General features: G+C 42.9%; 2 protein-coding genes across 2 annotated transcripts in view; one reads left to right on the plus strand and one right to left on the minus strand.

Moving 5' to 3' along the window:
* LAMA1 (laminin subunit alpha 1) overlaps positions 1 to 6,223 on the minus strand; it is an 86,426-nt gene extending 80,203 nt beyond the window's left edge. Inside the window, exon 1 of the mRNA XM_081013178.1 lies at positions 6,036 to 6,223. Coding sequence (XP_080869304.1) covers positions 6,036 to 6,117 — 82 coding nt within the window. The 5' untranslated portion in view covers positions 6,118 to 6,223. The remainder of the gene's footprint in view (positions 1 to 6,035) is intronic.
* LOC308481103 (uncharacterized protein) overlaps positions 1 to 19,353 on the plus strand; it is a 358,919-nt gene that overhangs the window by 228,891 nt on the left and 110,675 nt on the right. The window lies entirely within an intron of this gene.

The following is a 19,353-nucleotide window of genomic DNA, read 5'->3' on the forward strand; positions in this document are numbered from 1 at the left end:
GAACCGGTCATGCTGCCCTAAACCCGCCTCTGTATCCTGATCTGACAAGGTCCTTATTTCCGACAAGCAAGGATCAAACCACGGTTTACACAGCTGGTTTGTTCTCTAAGGAAAGCAGAAGAGCACAAGCCCAGGGCTCACCAAGGCTCACACATGTAGTAGGAAACCATAGCTTCTCATTATAAGCAAACTGCAGGACTCTCTGCAAGCACTGGCGATAAGCTTATTCTTGGTGCTTAAAGAAAGTCCTTCATACCTGACAATCAGCAATGCAGAGGGAGAAATGCTCAATTTATAGGAACATTTTCCCCTCTGCATAGCTGATTGGTGCCTTCTTGAAGCACCAAGAAGGAGCCCCTTGAAATCACCGATCAGTATACCTGCAGTTACAGCAACCTCCTTTGAACTTTGACAGGTTTCAATTATCTGGTGTCATTATGACATCAGGTGATCGATATGTGTGTGTGGCCCTACCCACCATTCAAAATTGACCAGTGGGGGATCTAGCATTCTGCCCCTGCATTAATACCCAAGTCAGTCCTAAGTATTTTTATTAATTTGATTTACATCCAAGTCTATCCCACGTTTTTAGAGCAACTCCCAGCAGTTTTTCTTAATGGTAATGGCTATTGTGAGGAAGGGAGCCAATAATTTAAGGAACTCAAGAGGTTTAGGGGGTAAAATAAGAGTAAAACAAAACATTATTAGTCTAGTAGCCATTATATGTTGAAATAAAATGCTCCCAAATAACCATTTTTTAAGCATGTACCCATAATATGGAACCATGGTGAGGTCTAAGAGGATTTGACACAGCCACCTTTCTGAAGCTAAACAGGGTTTGAGTCTGTCCGGTACCTAGAGGAGAAGCTGCCTGGGAACCCTATGCTCCCCGCCTCTATTTCCATGATGGACAAAAGGACACTGGCAGAGGAAGGGAGTGCGGTGGGGGCAGCCCGCCCCAGGTGTAATCCCTGAGAGCGGTTGACATCGCCGTGCCACCCCACTGGGATGCTGGCTACAGGCGGATAGCCCCACTCCCATGGGTGGCTAGCCCCCCCTGCCCCCAGGTGCATAGCATGTGCACCACTCCAGGTGCCCAAGCAGCTAGCTCCGCCTCTGCAAAAGGATACAAATTCACTAAATATTGAATGGTGTGTGGTTATATCCCTATATTACAAATGGGGGTGGAAGATTTTGGATTTTGGTTCATGGTTGAGCTAAGATTTCTACTAAATACCCCTCAGGTAACATGTTAAAACATTAAGATTACACCCGTACCCATAGCAAAAGGAGATTTCTGGGTCAAAGGCCAGGGCAGATATGCAACCTAGTGCTGCAGCAAGCACAATGACCACAGATGGTCAAAATTTTTCTGCTATATTGCAAACATTTGTGAGCACATTAAAAACATACTTGCTGGCTAGAATCAAAGGAAACTATGCTTCAGAATATGGTCATCATAGCTAATGTTGTGGAGTTACTGCATAATCAGCGTTTTTAGCAAGGCAATGGCATTCTTACGTCTTAAAGCTCCTTTGTTTGCTGTCAGGAAATATGCACCCACATAATGAAAAGCAGGAAATGCTGAAGAGACTATTTCACCCAACATTATAGTCAATGGTAATCAAGCACATATATTTTGGCTGTCACCAGCAACAGGTTTCATTAGATAATGGAAATGACTTGAGTAGCTGTCTTAGTAATGCAAGAAACTAGGTTTTGTTAATTTTATGTTATTTTGAGTTTCAGCTGTGTTTATCTTCAGCAAAAGCAATGTAGGCATTTGAATTTTCCCCACATTCTTGGGATTGCTTCTGGATTAGCATCTTCAGATAAAAAAAGGAATGCTGCATTCTGTAAACCAGTTGCAATGATTTGATAGCCACAAAATTCCAGTAATGGGCAGACATGCTTATCTGTTATCTGAATGAATGAAAAGTGTGGTCTTCTGCCCAAATCATAAAAAATGGAGAAGGTTTTTTCCCCAAAAGAAAACTGAGAAGTTGCAGTGTGTATTTAAAGGGAATAATCAGGACTCTTGATTATAACAATAGAGGCTCTGGTGTGCACTCAAAAACACTATGCACATTCTTGCGCTCATGTGCACACATGATACATATATATATATATTCCCATTAATTTCAGTGGAGGTGCAACTCTGCATACACATTACTTGTACATGCAGCGTAGGTGAAGCGATTAGGAAAATGCTATGTGTATACTTCAATGCACATATGTGGTCCAAGGTAAGGTTGAATACGCATATTATCTGGGGAAAGAGGTAACATGCTTTTACCTTGATACTCAGGACCTGAGTCTATCTTTGCCCAACTCCACTATAATGTCCCCAAAGAGACAATATATAATTGCGGCACTCAGCAATTAAGACCATTCATGCAAAAAGGTTGTGCTTTCTGCCTAACCTTGAATACGGATGTCACCCAATACTGTCAGTTTCAGAAGAATCTATGAGAAAATATTTTGTGCTGGTTATGAAATGCTTTATAAACAACTGCCTTCCTGTTCACCTATCTGATGCCAGTTCAGGAGTGGCACAGGAAAAATGAAAATAAAGACTGGCACTTTATACAGACAGTCACTTTATACAACTCATCACAAGGATAGGGAGCTTTCATTGGGCACTACAGAAAGGAGGATGAAGAACAGTCTTCTCTCTTGGCTCAAAGTCTCGTATAAGATTTAAAGCTGATTACAGAGGCACCAGATATCAGGCTGTAAGAGCTTAAAATTCTTCTTGCTTGTTTACAGGTCCATAAAGTCTTTGCTTTCTGTAAGTTGTCTGTTTCCTCATGTCTTGCCTCATTAAGAAGATAGCCCAGAGATGCAAATCCCAGATGACACAAACCACATGATGCATCATACCTTCTTTATAGGATATTGCTTAACTCATTTCTTGTTCAGCACAAAAACCCATCACTGTCTTTAATGTTATCAACAGAAGTCAAATAAAGATTTCAGCAGATTCTTACGTGCCAACTGCTATTTTATCAAATTTATCTCAGATTAGATAACCTGAGGTACCACTTTGGCTAATGGGGCCTCCCGCTGCCACCGCGCTGCTGCCACGCGATTTCTGTTCTCATCCTGAAGCAAAGTTCTTAACCCGAGGTACTATTTCTGGGATAGCAGAGTGTAACCTGAAGTGTCTCTAACCTGAAGCACCTGTAACCAGAGGTACCACTGTATATCAACCATGCCTTTAAAGTGGGGATGCTCCCATACTCACTATAAACAGCTTAATGCACATAGTCAAGGTAGTTCTGTATCCTTTGTATGTGACTAGCAAAGAATTACAAAATAATGCAGAATCCATTTAGGCAAATAAAGCCCCCCAAGATTCCACTGGTGCTCAAAACATGTGCATTTTACCAAAGCACATACACACACTACTCCTTATGCACTAGTCCAGAGCACCCAGCTGCTTAACAATTCTTGTGATGGTGATTTTAACACTGGCTTGACCATGTGCCACATATTCGTCTTCATCTGTCCTTTCTGCTGTGCCTTATTCTTTATTTCATCACACTTGCAGCTCTACCAGACTAATTGAACTGAGGCCCCAGGGCAATTCTTTTGCATGGGCTAATCTGTCATTGGTAAAATTGAGAGGAGCTGGCTCATAGGTAACCTCAGCTGGCCCTCTTGCATCTTTTAACAACTCACACAAATGATTTATCCATATGAGCAGGGAAACTATGGAAGAGGGAACTGGAATATTGTACATCAGTTGCTGGAGTGGAACTCTGAAAATGTACATTTCCATTCATGGAAGCTGATCCTTAGTTCTCAATGAGGTTACTAGTCCAGCATTATCTCACACATTGGAACACATGCCTCATGCAGAGATAATGTATGTGCCAGCCCCAATGCTTTAGAGAAGACATAGCACTAGGGTCTTAATAATGTGTGTCAATAAATTAATTAAGGTTACATTCTTATACCAACTTACCTCATAGGGATTAAGTTTTAACAAGGCATATATAGGATTGTGCTGTCAGTTAAAGTATTCATGCAATAACTAGCAAAGTAATTATGACACCAGTATGACCCAATGTGACCTTTCCCTATATTACGAGTAGCCAACGTGGATGCCTCAATGCAGACTACAGCTCCCTTTGTGCCTGGTGATTGGTCCTGCTGACTGAGACTGCTGGGAATTGGAGTCCAACAGCATCTGGATGGTGACACATTGGAAAACCCTGCATGACTAGTAGTGTGCCAATGGATGAAAGAGCACGTTTTGCCACCATCATGATGGGAGACATAGATAAAGCAACATATGCTTCCAGCCTGGCTACAGGTTGCCTCTTATGCCTTCCTAACTCTGGTGTAGAAATTCTGCCAGAAATTTGACTCAGTATGCATGAATGCAATCTCTGCAACTTACAATCTGCTGAGAATGACTTCTTTCAGATGTGATACACATTGCAAAAATGTCGTGTTTCTTTCTCTTTTTTTAAGGGTTTCCAGCCATCATAGGCACAGAATGTACATATTAATGAATTTTCCCAAGCTCTGTTTCTCTCACCCTCCAGCCCCAATAATAAGGCATGCCATCATCATCTACTCTGAATGGCTGACTATACACTTGCTTCAGTGCCACACAAAAGCAGCTTGATGAAATGTGTCCTTTCCCTGGGACCCCATAGTTCACGTGCATCATTAGTCTGGGATGCAGTAGCCCTTTTGCAGCCTGTGGGTGAGTGCCAGATCCTATCTATCTAATCCTCAAAGTGGCTGGAAGCAAAATCCAGAAACAAGGCGTTTGGGGGCAGGGAAAAGCCCAGCATCCTCCGGGAGATACAATGGCAAGTGAACCCCCTCCTAGCAGTCCTGAATGCCTGACTCTGTCCATCCAGAAAGAAAAGAACAGTTTGAGGAGGGAGGGGTAAGTCTGTCAAGTTTGGCTGCTTCTCCTTGTTAGCAGACAATGAGGGAGCATTTGTGAAAAGCACCCCCCCCCCAAATAATCACATGTTAATCTGGAAGCAGGCCAACAGCATCAAACTATTTTAAAACTTTTTTAAAAAATGCCAAGAAAGCTTTTCATACAATAAACCGTAACAAAGAAAACCTCTTGAGTTCCACCCAAATGTGTAGGGGGAATCCCAAACCAGTTGATTTCCCCCTCACTTCAAAGCCTTCTCCCTACTCCTAAAAAAGTTTCATCTGCCACAAAGCAAATCGGCGGCCCCTTCATCCTCAACAGCTAAGGCGAGCATTGGAATCCACTTCACCGCCAGCAGAGGAGATGAAAGAAAAGGCAGGGGAGGCAAAGAGAAAAGGGGAAGAAGGGGGGATGCAAATTGCAAACAGAAAGTCCTGGAAGAAGAAGAGAGAGGAGGCGAGAAAGCCATTCGGGGTGGGAAACGGGGAGCCATTGGGAAAGGCCAGGGGAAGAAGGATCTCGGCCACAGCTGGGGCAGAGGACTTTGACACACACCAACACACATCTACAAAAAGTAAATAATAACCAGAGACGCGCCCAGCCAAGTCTCCCAGAGTGGCATCTGCTTTCTTCAAGAGAGACAAGAAGCTACATTCTAAACACGTGGTAGCCAGACAATCATGGCTCTTATTTATTTTTAATCTGGTGGCATCGCCGGGGGTTTCTCTCCCTAACGAGAGCATCCCAATCCAGGCTTCACCCACTTCAGTCCACGGGCATTTTGGAGCCTCCAAGAACCACCTCCCTCGGGCAGCGCTCCTGAAACAGGCTGGTCGCACCTTGCCCGGCTCGCCTTTGCAAACCACCCCGAGGACGTCGAAGTGAGCGACCCGGGCTGGGGACGGCGAGGAATGTATGAAGGCGTCGCATCCTCCAAGTGGGAAACCCCAGCGAGGGGGCGGGGGAGGGAAGCCAGAGTCCATTTTTGCACGTGTTGCAACGGCACCCTTCGCACGTGCTCGGCCACCCCCACCCCACCCCACCCGGCACTGCCATTCTGAGGCGCCGCGCTAAACCTTCGGCGAGGGGGGAGTCCCTCAAGTCCCGACCAGCGCGGCTTCCTCACCTCGGAGCTGGCCGTCCGCCACGGCGAAGAGCAGCGAAGCCAGGAGCGCCAGTTGCCAGGAGGAGCAGCAGCAGCAGCCCATCTTCGTCCCCCGGGGATTGTTCGGCGACGGCGGCAGCAGCTCCACAGGTGGAAGCGCGGGAAGCCTCAGCCTGAGAGGAAAGTTTCCCCGGAGCCTTTTTGTTGCTGCTGCTTCGCCCAGCGCGCCAAACCCCCCCCCCTTCCTCCTTCTCCCCTCCCTCAGCCCACCCCTTTACTGCCGCCCGCCTCTGCCGCCCCCTGCGGCAAGTGAGCCTTCCGTCCCTCGAAAGCGGAGAGAGGGTCGGGCAGATACCATTCCCCAAAGGGCGGGGTTCTCCCATAGGGCTCGGGGCTTTGGGGGCGCGGCTGGCTCCTCCTCTGGGAACCCGCGAGTCAAGAAAGCTGCCCTCCAGCCCAAGATTCCCAGGGCGGTGTTTGGACTACCCGAGCCCCTTCCCAGCCACAGCGTCGTCCCTTCCCTCTCTCCATCTCTCTCCCCCCCCCCCCCCGCTCGTGGTTCGTTCCAGCAGTAGCTGGGGTAGGCGCAGGGGGGACACATTCTTGAGCCGCTCAGAGCTACAGTATTTTAAACCGAAGTGCCGCGACCCACCCACCCCCCACCCCAAAAAAGAGAAATCTCCAGAGGAAACAAGAACAATGACTGTAGAGCCGCTTGCGTTTAGTTACGTTGCAAGCTTTGCATTCAACTCAAGGAATCCGTTGTGAGACAGGGTATTTTGAACACGAAGAATATGCTCTATCCTATCCATGTGAAATGCCCACCCCGGGACATCCTGTGTTACAAAGGAGAAGTGACTTTTGGTGTTGGAATGACGCTTTGCAGAGTCTTAAATCAGGATAAAGCCGGTGAATACATGGGGCGGGAGACAGAGAAGCATCAATATACAATGTTCATTTAATTCCACTCTGTATCCGAAGCCATAACAGATAAGTTGCTATCTGACCTTGGAGCTTGATTTGAGCTGCAATTCAGAACCAGAACTTGTTTTCACGTTTGGAAGGATATCCACAACTTTTGAAAAGTGCATGTTTAGGAGTGCACCCCAAAGTTGGCAGTTGCACACCTGACATGAGGGGGCAGAGCTTTGTAGATCAGCTGGTGGAGTTCTGATGTAGGCTGATGGGCACCAGCGCCTCTTTATAAATTAAGCAGCAGGGGGCAAATTTAGGGGCAGGCAGGGCCCAAGCCTGAGGTGCCCGGCTTGGGATCAGGGAGCCTGCCACTCAAATCTCACATATCTAGTACCAACATTTTATCTTCACATTTAAAGCTGACAACACCTTTTTAAAAACCTCATTGCCTATGCAATACCTAGTATCATGAGTGAGGGTGATCCAGATACATGTATGCAAATATGTTGCCTTCTATAACAAAGTTAAGCCATGCATCATAGTTGTGAAATGGGCTACAACTGTGATAATAAAGAAAATATTCTAAATATATTAAACCAATAGAGTGAATGTGATAGATGCTTCTTGCCTAGGGTGCTGTTTGATGTAGGGGCAAGTCACGGCCACTCCACCCATCGTCGCATGTCCTGAAGATGGGCACCCTTAAATTGCCTCTTAAGATTTAGAATGCATTTCTATGAAAAATTTGAGTTGGATAGACAGGAAGTAGGTAGTTACCTGAATACTCATTGAACTTAAAACTATGGTTCCATGTAGATCTTTAGCATGAGATAACTATAAAAAGTTGGATCTGAATGGAAACTCAGTGGTTGAAAAAAAAATCAGTCTAAAACAATAGATGAACCAAGACAAAGCTGCAGAATTTGCATTTATAACATGGTTCACATGTTCATGGAAACTGACAGTAAACCACATAAATGTTTCTCCATTTTGTACCATATTATATTATTAGGCAGAGACAGGGAGCAGTGACGGGGTATTGCAAACTGTCCCCTTCCCTCTAAGAAAGTTTATTGCTCTCAGATGCAATACTAGATGATGATTCATTATCACTACTGATGTACCATTCAAATACCAGAACATTTAATGGCTTCTGGACATTTAATGGAATCTTATTTTGCATTAGGTGCCAAAATACCTTGCACTGGCCCAACTTTTGGTTAAGAGAGAAGCTGGTTTTCTGACTGTGTCCCCATTATATTGGGGGGTGCTTCAGAATCCTGTCCAAAATATATTAGGTTGCGATTCTGTTAAAGCATCTGTGACAATGAAATTATAGATTTCTACATACTTTCTGGTTGTGAGTTGAAAGGCATTGTGAATCTAATCTGAAATAATTCTAGAGTTTGCTTTAAGATAATTCCATCACTAAATTTGCCTTAGTGTTTGATGACCTGGTATCTTGCTATCTTGATGAGTAAGAAATGACAACTTGCAAATGTATTCAGTATAAACTGAAGGCTGGGTAAGGGGGATTTAGTAATTTATAAAGATTGTGTTTCTGTGTAAACAAGAGCTGTTGATTAGAGTCATGTTACTAAGAATGAGAAACATGTGGAATCAGAACCTAATTAGGAGTCTCAAGAGATAAATTCTCTTGCTGACTTTTATCATCAGTCTCTGCACTGAGACAAGTAAAAAAAAAAAACTTTTCAGGTGTGCTTGAGTTGCTATCACTGACTCAACATTTTAGCTGTTCATTTACCATGACAATATTCTTCTATCTTTCATCTCCTGCCTAGCGGCTTTGAGTGTGCTTCTATTTAAGTCTTAATTTTAAATGCAGCAGTACCACACCAACCTCATTTGGGATAGATCAGCCTCATATAACCAACATGTGTATCTCTAATTAATGCATGAGGGGGTTAAGACCATAGAGTAAACTGTCCTGCCAGGCTTAGCTATGTCACACACCCTCACCTTTGGGAGGAAGGGATACTAAGCTCTTTGTTATCTCTCATTCCACAGTGTGAATCCTACCTGTAAGGAGATCAAAGCTGCATGCTCCAAGTTCAGACCATGTGGCTTTAGCAAGCCATCTTTGTGTTTCTATACCAATAATTTAGAAACATTTACCATTTTGCAACTAAGTTATACTGCCAATCTTTTCTTTCTGCCATATGGAAAAGCACATGAATCTGACCTTTGAAGAATTTGTAAATATATCATTTTTAAGTTACCAAATGTGTGGTCTCTTTCTAGTGCTGTTTTTCTAGAAAAAGAAGTGCTGGAATTCACAATGAACACCTCCCTTGTTCTCTTATAATGGCAATGGTGCCCACCTGAGGTGCCGGAATTGAGTTCTGGCGAGATCCAGTGGGGGAAAAAGCCCTGTTTCTTTCTATGCTAAAGGAAGTGGGGGACTTTGGAAGCAATTTAGAAGTGGATATTTCAAAGGTCTGACAGTCCATGTTTCCATGTTTTACTTTGCTACTAGTTTCAATGGCTATCAGCCACCACTGCTGACCAGTCGACAGCATAGTATTCTCTGCTTAAGGCAGAAGTAAGAAACCTGTGGGCCTCTGGCTGTTGTTGAACTTCAGCTCCAGCCAGCATGGACAACAGTCAGGAATGATAGGAGCTGTAGTTCAATAATATCTGGAGGACCACAGGTCTCCTTTCATTAGCATGAAATAAACCAAGACATATAGTGTCACGTTTCACTTGTTTAAAGGGATCTGAGACCCAAGGGTCCAGGGAGAATCAAAATTACTGAAAACACTGGGAGGTGATGTACAAGTCTCTCTCCCCCCCCCCCCTTCACACATACACACACGCAAAAGCTCTGTGATGGTTCTCTGTTGATTGACCTTGCATGTAAAGAAGCTCAGGCCTGAAGTGATACAGGACCACTCCAAAGCCAGTGTTGGCCCAGCTCCTGACAGTTAAAACCAAGGTGGGCCTTCTGTGAACCCTTTCAGCTGATTAATTCACAAAGAGAACACAACAGGACTTTCTAAATCCTTCTCCTTACCAGTGGAACTCATTGTCCAAAATATAGCTGACTCATTGCCCAAAATATAGCAAGGTAAACTATTCTTTTCAGGAAATTACTGACAGGTTATTTTGGTTTAAAAACATTCATTACTGTTTTATGTTATATAAAAACTGATATTTTATTAGGTTTGTATGATTTTACTGATTGATATGTATTAAAGTATAACAAGCCATTCAGCATTATCATTTGATTATTGCCTCTCTTTGCATAACCAGCAAAAAGTGGCTTAATTTCCCTTGCAGATTAAACCAAAATGTTGCTTTTTCTTTAAAATCATCAAAACCAGTTCTATAAAGTGCAGTATCTTTATTTTTGTTCTTAAAGTTATTACTTCTACTGAAAGTGTCAGTGTTAGAAAGTTATTTAAAAGCTAGTCATAAAAGACTCCCCCACACACACACGCCCAGTATCTTGTTCCATTTAATTGCGGGCTTGCAACAGTTGTATCATATTTCAAACAGGCTCTTGTGAATAAAGTATATTCTTTGAAATTGTTGCTTTATTCACTATTTATTTACTGTGGAAAAAATGTGTAGTAAAGGGCCAATGCCATTTGGGTGCAGGGTTTATGCAGCTCCCATTTTGGCAGTTGCTCAGGAGGTAACGAAATGAAAATCCTTACCTATTCAAGGTGATGGCAGGAACCATCATCCTCACCCATTTGACTTCATGATATTATCACACATGGTGTGAGTCTCTTGATTCTCTTTGACCTCTCAATGGCACTTGGCACCACCAACCACAGCATTCTTCTGGGACACCTGGCAGAACAGATCCTGGTGGCACTGTACTGAACTGGATCCTATCCTGAGGGGTAGGATCCAGAAGGTGGGTCTGGAGGACTATTTGGATTGTGGTTCATGGAGCTCTAGAGGATTCCATTCTATCCCCTATACTTCATTAACATCTGCATGAAATCCCTGGGTTGAAGACATTTGGAGTCTGGGACGTGAAGTCATCAGTACATTGATGAGGCCCAGCTGTTTCTCATTTGCATCTGATCCTAGGGAGGCAGTGGAAACACTGTTAGCTATGAAAGTCTGGATGGAATAGCGGAAGCAATCCAGACAAGATAGAAGTACTGTTGGCAGGTGGGCCACCAGAGGGAGGACAATGCTTCTTGCCTTTAGTCTTATTTGGCTTTGTGATGTCAAATCACCAGGAAACTCCTCCTCTTTGGAGAATGATTGCAGGGCCAAAGGCACAGGTTAGGGAAACTGTTGATGCACCACCCATTCTGCTGACTAACAACTTCTCTGATAGTGATAGTGGTCCTGGGCAACTTCAACATCCACGCTGAGGATGTCTCAGGCCATAAGATTTCATGGCAAACATGGGACTATCTCAAATGGTCATTGGTCCAACACCCACTCAATTTGGCTCCAAATGGGAAGAGGAGTGGTCTGGAAGTAGAAGGGGTAGATACTGTCCCATTGTCATGGTCAGACCAATTTGTGGTGATGTTTGGTCTAGCTTTTGCCACCTCAGAGGTGGGGACATGTTCAGATGGTCTGCCCTTGGAGGCTGATGAAATTTAATGGATTCCTGATGGCTCAAGGAGGACTTCCCAGTGGAGAGAGCAAGTGCTCCTGTTGAAGCTTTTGTTTTACAGCAGAACAGTGAAGTGAGGACAGCAACTGAAACAATCATTTCTAAAGGTTCTCTCTAGTGCAGGCATCCCCAACCTTCGGCCCTCCAGATGTTTTGGACTACAATTCCCATCATCCCTGACCACTGTTCCTGTTAGCTAGGGATCATGGGAGTTGTAGGCCAAAACATCTGGAGGGCCGCAGGTTGGGGGTGCCTGCTCTAGTGCTACAGAGATTGCATTGCTCCCTGGGATTTCAAGTTTGATGAAGCAGACTGTGCAGATTTTTAATGGCTATATAGTAATAATTAATCTATTAGTTTGTCAGGTATTTAACAAAAAGACAAACGTAACAGTATTTGGCAAAGGGTAGATATTTTTTATTGCACTGTATTCCAGTTATAGTTAAAATAACTTTTTCTTTTTCCTTCCTCTACACCTGTGGTTCCTAGTTCGTTAAGTACTACAGACCCCTTGTTTTTCAAAAGCCAAGGCAAGCTTTTGAAAATGTTGATATCTCTTAGGTAGTTTTTGTTACGTGAATGGTGCCACAGACCCACTGGGGTTCTCAGACCACCAGTTGGAAACCACTGCTCTACGCGATTGCCTCTCAATTCTTTTGGAAGCTTGCTTAAATAATCTTCCTCACGAAATGCTTCAGACTTTTTCTTCTGAATGAAGCATAGATATCCACTAGATGGCACTGTTTGATTGCACTGTTAAAGCAGCATGTCTCAGAGAGATTATATAAGCAATTACAATTTGTAGCAAAATATATGGCAGAGGAAAAATTACAGCAACAAATCTACCATGCTCTCAACATTAAATCATCAGGAACATAATATGGCCTATGGCCAATATGGAAATAAAACTGAACCGAACCATTTCTCAAGTAGTGGAAATCATCAGGAACATAATAATGACATACCTGTACATAATGCTAGAATCCATCGGTAAAATGTTGTCCACAAAATGTGAGAAATATCCAGCTTACTATGAAATATTTCCCCTGCAAAATATGTGTGGATACACAATATAGAGATTGGCCACTTTCATGCTTATAGTACACGGGTGGAAATTGGTACCATGTATGCTGAATCAAGTTGAGTGTGGGTTTTTTTACAAGATTTATATCTCAGTAGTGAGAAGACAGGAAGTGGCCTTGCAGTTATGTGTTCTTTATGATGCTGAAGCTGCTTCCTGGTTCCCAAACCCTTATTTAACAAAGAGCTGTGTGAATAGCCTAAATCATTTATTTGACTCAACACCACAAAATATGAATTATAGTACCCCACATTGTGCACCTCCATCAATGGTCCACCATTATTCTCTGGGCAGGGGGAGGGATGTGTTGTTTTATGCAAAGTACATTAACGCAAAAGAACCTCAGTCCACAATTATGAAAAACTAAGCACTGGGTCACCCTCAAATGATGCATGTATGCCAGCAGGGGAATGTTCCCTATGACATGCCATAGAATTGAATCCAGCCCTCTGCTATCTTCCTGAACAAGGCACTGTCAACTTTAGCAACTTCACAAGAAACTTCACAATTTCACATGTTAAATGAAATGTTTATTTAGTTTGTCGTGGGGGCATATATGGTTTGACTTGTTCATTTTCCAATTAGTCATCCTAATTATCACCTTTTTCCTTCTCAAATCAATGTTCACCGTCCTCTGAACTTAAGTCCTGGTTACTAAAGTTGGTTAGTTTGTACATGAGCCTGTTTTTCATGCACACACATTCTGAAAGCTCACACTTGCAGGATAGTAGACTGACCACAGTCTCAGGTCCTGACAGGCCCTTCATCAAGGGTACAGCTAGGTGCTCAGTCACACCTCTGACTTCCAACTTCCAGCACCTCCCAACAGGCCTTGGTGTTTTTGAGTCCTGCTCTAAACACCTTTTCCATATCGCAGCCTGATAGTTTGCACACTGGGCATGTTTCATCAAACAATCCCTGCATGGTGGCAGTTGGTAACTCTCTAACTTTCAAGTACATGTCGTACCTTAGATCACTGACATTCACTCCAGGAAGTTTGGGAGTATAAAGACAACATGCATCTGTCTCTAGTTTTTTCCATTATGTCAGCTTACAGATTCCACTCTTCCTCCAACTCATAAAATGTTTTCCAAAATTTTGCAGGGCATTTGACTATTTTTTAACAATAACATTACCTTTTTATTTATACCCTGCCCACCTGGCTGGGTTTCCCCAGCTACTCTGGGTGGCTCACAACAGAATATTAAAAACACGATAAAACATCAAACATTTAAAACTTCCCTTCAGATGTCTTTTAAAAGTCAGTTGTTTGTTTCCTTGACGCCTGATGGGAGGGCATTCCACAGGGTGGGCACCACGACCGAGAAGGCCCTCTGCCTGGTTCCCTGTAACCTCACTTCTCGCAGGGAGGGAAGTGCCAGAAGGATCTCAAACCGGGCCTTTACTGGCAAATGCACTTGCATGATCCTATCCAGTGTGTGCATACTTCCTAATCAAAGCCCTACATACATCTCTGCCAAGCCTTGAGGTGATTTTCCAGAGTGCTGCAAGTCGTACCACCTCATTTCAGGAACAATTGTGCCACAATTCTGTCACAAAATTCCAGGCACATAACCAATACATACGTTTCAGCAAAGCAGAGCTCTATTCAGTAGCAAGGGATGCATGCAGACATAGTCCTGCATTCCCCTTCTTCATGCATACGCCAGGGAGAAGGCACCTCCTTTCTGCTGTCTTTTTTATTTTACAGATTTCCCATTGACTGTCGCGAAGAGCACCTTCTCCCCCAGCTTCTCTCTATAATCTTTTTTCTGCCACTCATCATTTAGGAATGTGATCAGACTGGTATTGATGTTGCTTTCAGACAGAAATTTCTTCCACGGTCTTACAATTTGTGCATTGGTGATACTCTGTAGGCTATGTGCAGCCTCTTCACCTCTAAATGATCTTTCACAGGTTTTGATTGACACTGCCTGGTAAGTGTCAAACACAGCACCCTTTTACTGCTGCTCTCCTCCCTGATTGCCACTGAAGAAAACTGTTTATCCAACCTCTCCAAAGTCACCTTTCACCTTCTGCACTAGAGTTGCCGGGTTCATCCTCTTCCTCTGTGGCATTCCTCTTCAGTGAGTAAGCTTTAATAATAATAATAATTATTATTATTATTATTATTATTATTTTATAATTTGTACCCTGCACCTCTGAATGCGATGCCTCAGCTACTCTGGCTGGCTTTGTCTGTCTTTCTATGTAATCCTTCTGCTGTTGGCAAAGGTCATAGCATTGGATCCAAAGGATGAGAGAGGATATCAGCCATCTGCAGATCATAGGCTTGTGCCATCAAAACAATGCTTCCAAATATTAAGACCAGGCAGACCCCCTCATTGAACTTCCCTCCTTGCTGAAATTCCAGTGCATGGCAAAGACATTTTTATTTCAACATTTTTAAGTGTTCTTATGAAGTTATGGTTAATTTGAACTGATTTTCTGCTTTAAGCCTATTGTACACTGCTTAAACACTGTGGCATTAAACAGTATTTCGAAGCTTTAACTTTTGCTTCACTTAGTTAATTAAATTTCTGTCCTGTCCTTCCTCCCAAAGAAGCTACAAACAACAAAGTAGTAAAACAATACAGTTTAAATTTTATATAGATTTATAGATATATCATTTTAAAAATAATTAGAAACATCTAAAACATTTTAAAACAGTCACAAAACCTCACAGACAATAATTCCAAGACTGTCAAACAGTACCTTTTGGCCATCAAATGCCTAGGTGCATAGGAATGTTTTAAATTCCCCCTAAATCTTAATATGGGGGGGGGGAGGGAGGGAGGGAAGGAGGGAGACCAGGGAAGGCATTCCACAACATTCCACCAATGGGGCCTTCCCTGTCAATCATCAGGCCCACGATGCTTGATATTGGTGGGCAGCATTTTGGTACTTCAGGTACTTTGCTCCTGGATGGCTGACTAGGTTGCCATATTTCGAAAAGTGAAAATCCAGACACAAAAGTTGTTGAGGGTTGTGTTGTTGTTTTTTTAAGGAAAGCAACACTGCCAATGTGGGTTATCATACGCCAGAAATTTCCCATAGATTTTTGCGATTTCCACCTGGACACTGCTTCCGACTGCAGTATTCCGGCTATATCCGGGAAATTCCAGACGTATGGCAACCCTACACTTAGTTCATTAGGCTGCTCCAACTCACTAACCAAGCAGACGCATTCTGCACTCGCTGTAGCTTCTGGGTTGTCTAAAAAGGTAGCCCCCTATAGAGTGTTTTGCAACAGTCCAGAGCATGGACAACTGAGGTCAGGCTATCACAGTCCATGAACAGCCACAGTTGTAGTTAACACAAATCAGGGCTGTGACCCAAATCTGCCCAAACTGAATCAGGAGAATTTGGCAGGATCCAGACTAAATCAGCCCAGGTTGGCTCAGCCCAAGCAGAGTGATCTGGATACAGCACCTCTTTCTTCCTTTGTTCTCCCCTCCTGAATTACTGTTTAATTAGTAAGGGCCCCTTTAGTGGGTGGAACTCTCCATCCTTGAACAAAATTTCCTTCAGTTCATGGTACAAAAAGTACAATATTGTGCTGCTGGATGGGGTTTCTTATTTTGTATAAGACAGTGAAAGAAATGCAGAGAAGAGACATAATGAATGCAAAAAGCTGTCTGAACTGCTCATTAAAATATGGTTTCAGATAATCTGTTCAAACTGGAAGGTGCAATATTTGAGACCAAGTTCTTCCCACTTGCTGGGCTCCATTCTGCTACAGTTTCTTGTTCCTTTTAATCTACATCTTGGGATCATTCTCAATGAAAAACAGTACGGACAAGAGAAGTAAAGATTTTCTGCCCTTTTCAAATTTTTGTTCTTTTAATTTTTACTTTCTTTTCTAATTACTAGGCTCCTACCTCTCTATGGCTTATCGCCCAGTTCTTCCATTGGCAACTTCTGATCAAAAGAGACTTTTGCTTTATAACTTGTCTCTTCAGAATATGGCCGTGCACTTTTTCCTACTTGACAGAACTGGGCACTAATTAAAGAGAGAGGGAAATAACCAAGGAGAGTGGAGCATTATATGACATGATAAAGGTAAAGGTAAAGGTACCCCTGCCCGTACAGGCCAGTCTTGCCAGACTCTAGGGTTGTGCGCTCATCTCACTCTACAGGCCAGGAGCCAGCGCCGTCCGAAGACATTTCCGGGTCACGTGGCCAGCGTGACAAGCTGCATCTGGTGAGCCAGCACAGCACATATGACATGATAGACAAACCCTAAAGTGGTGCCTTTAGGAAGTCCGCTATCAGTATTTTTCTTTTTTCTAGAACCAGGGATGCAGACAAACCAGCAAGCTACAGTGACTGGTGGAGGATGAATGCCTTGAAAAATACGACTTGTTGAGAACTTGTCATATTTTGCTACAGTGGACCACTGGGATTCTCTCATCAATGTGTTATCTTTAGCAGGAGCTACTCAATAGTTTAAATATTAAAGGATGAACTGTCAGTATTCTGTATTCAAGACAAAGCCATAATGGACTAAGTGGGACATGGTTTAATAAAGTCTGCCTTCAGTCTGGTTTTTTTTAATGACTTATTGATATTCCAGAGTTTCTTTAACTTCTGCCTGTGAAATTTGTAGAGCAGTCATGAATCTGGGATTAACTCTATGAAGTAGCTTTGGTTACATTACTTCCATGCCTGTTCTTTTCATTCATTATTTCAATGAACTTGAGATGCAATTGGCTGAATCCACATCCTTTCTGGTCAAATTGATTTGCTCCTTTTTCAAGTTTTTTTGTTTTATGAGGAACAAACATCAAGTCTAGGGTGCTTTCAGTTTAAGAAACATGCAATTGTTTTAAACTTAATACCAGCTAGAATTAGATTGTATTTGCTCAATTAATTTTCAACTTCTCTTTCATTTTCTCTGCCCTCAGGAAATCATGGTCCAAAGGAAAGGGATGGGAAGGGAACTGGAAGTCAGAAGTTGGTACTGAACTGTAGTGTGACTCCAGGCAAGCTGTTCAGAATGGCTTTGTCTTCCAACCATATAGAAAGAGTTATCACTTGTATACTTATGTGCCTGTGGAAGGGTGGTTTTGTTTTGTTAAGTGAAAATCTGTTGATAACATATTCTTTTCTCAGAGCATTAGGCTGTGTTTCCTTTTTGGAATAGGAGTCCCAGCTGCATAGCAAAATGTGATTTATCTCTCCACGGTAGTTGCCCGTGGTCAAGCACTATCTGAAATAAGCAGGTGCATTCCTGCTTATTTTAATCAAATCGGTCAACTTGATTGTCCTCATTCAGATCTGTACGATCCTTTCAAAGTTAAGCACTTTTATACCCAAAGGAAGTAATTGCGGGGTTTAACTGTGCTGACTTTTAGAAATTGTTACCAGTGCAATCTTATACATGTCTATTCAGAAACAAGGTCCATTGAGTGCAGTGAAGCTTATTCCCAAGTAAGTGGGTGTAGGATTGTAGTCAGAAAAAAATCCATTTGCAATATCATGAACCCAGAAAATCTTGGGAGTAAAGATGAAATTTGGGGCACCATACCAGTATACAGTTCTTTCTTGCCATTTTCATGGGGAAGCAGAAACACACATGTCCTTCAATTCACCTCTGAAAATGGCATCCTGGGTTATTTTTTGGAAATTGGGAAAATGTCCTGGAAAACCGGCAACAGTTAAATTGTGCTGAAAATGCATTTTAAAATCTTCAAAACTCAGAAATTCTTGTAGCATTTACTAAAAACAATTTGGGGGTCTTCCTTTTTTCTAAAGGGTGTCCTGGTTTTTACTTTTTGAAATATGGTAACCCTACTAAAACATAACAGGTGCTGCAGTGTGAAAGGAACATTAGAAAGCAGGATAGAAGCACTAGCATTCTAATCAGGATACAAATGCAATATCCCCCATGTCTGAATGCAAACTCTGACAGAACCATGGCCAGATCCTCACTTGGCCATGAAACTCACTGGGTCTTTCAACTAGTCTGTCTCACAGGGTTGTTGAGAAGCTAACATGGGGGTGGGGAGAGATTTGTGTATGCCTTCCTGAGCTCCTTAGAGGACGGCAAAGATATAAAATTGATGAAGAAACAAAACAAAATACAGAGAGACCCATCACAATGCCTACAGATTTAGGCCAGGGCTCAGAGAAATGTACTGCATGAGTTAAATCTGTCAGTTTTCCTGCCTGGAATAAGGTAGGGCTTTGGAAAGTTAGCTGCTCGTTTACTCTTCCTATGCCATTGAACCCCAATAAAGCAACCCTTTCGCTATAGCATAGCTTCTGTGCAGTTTCAAATGTCTTCTGCCCTCAATTGCCTTCCACTTCAGAGACTGCTCTGGGGCATGATATTCAAGAATTTCAAGTCAGTACTAAAAGAATCCAAGACAAGTTCACTTAAAAGTGGATATTTAACAGTGGATATGGCACTAAAATTCACAATCTGGAGGGGAGTGGAATTTATTTTCCCCCGTTCTGAAAGCAATTAGCTATTTCAGATAGAGCCCAAACCTTCCAAAGTTGGGCAAGGCTCATGATGATCGTAGGCCAGTGCTGCTTTTGCCACTGCTGGACCAGCAAGAAAAAGGAAGGTGAGAGTGTGGTTTGGTTGGAGGAATGGCAAGGGAAGTGTTCTGGTAATGAGCAGAGCTGGTGGGGAGGAAGTGAGACCATTTTCTAAGCCTGAAGTTGGTTCCAAAATGATGCAAGGACTCTTCGGGGGGGAGATGCATTTCAGCCACAAATATGTA

This window comes from Podarcis pityusensis, assembly GCF_964106645.2.
Source record: "Podarcis pityusensis genome assembly, chromosome: 7".
NCBI lineage: Eukaryota > Metazoa > Chordata > Lepidosauria > Squamata > Lacertidae > Podarcis > Podarcis pityusensis.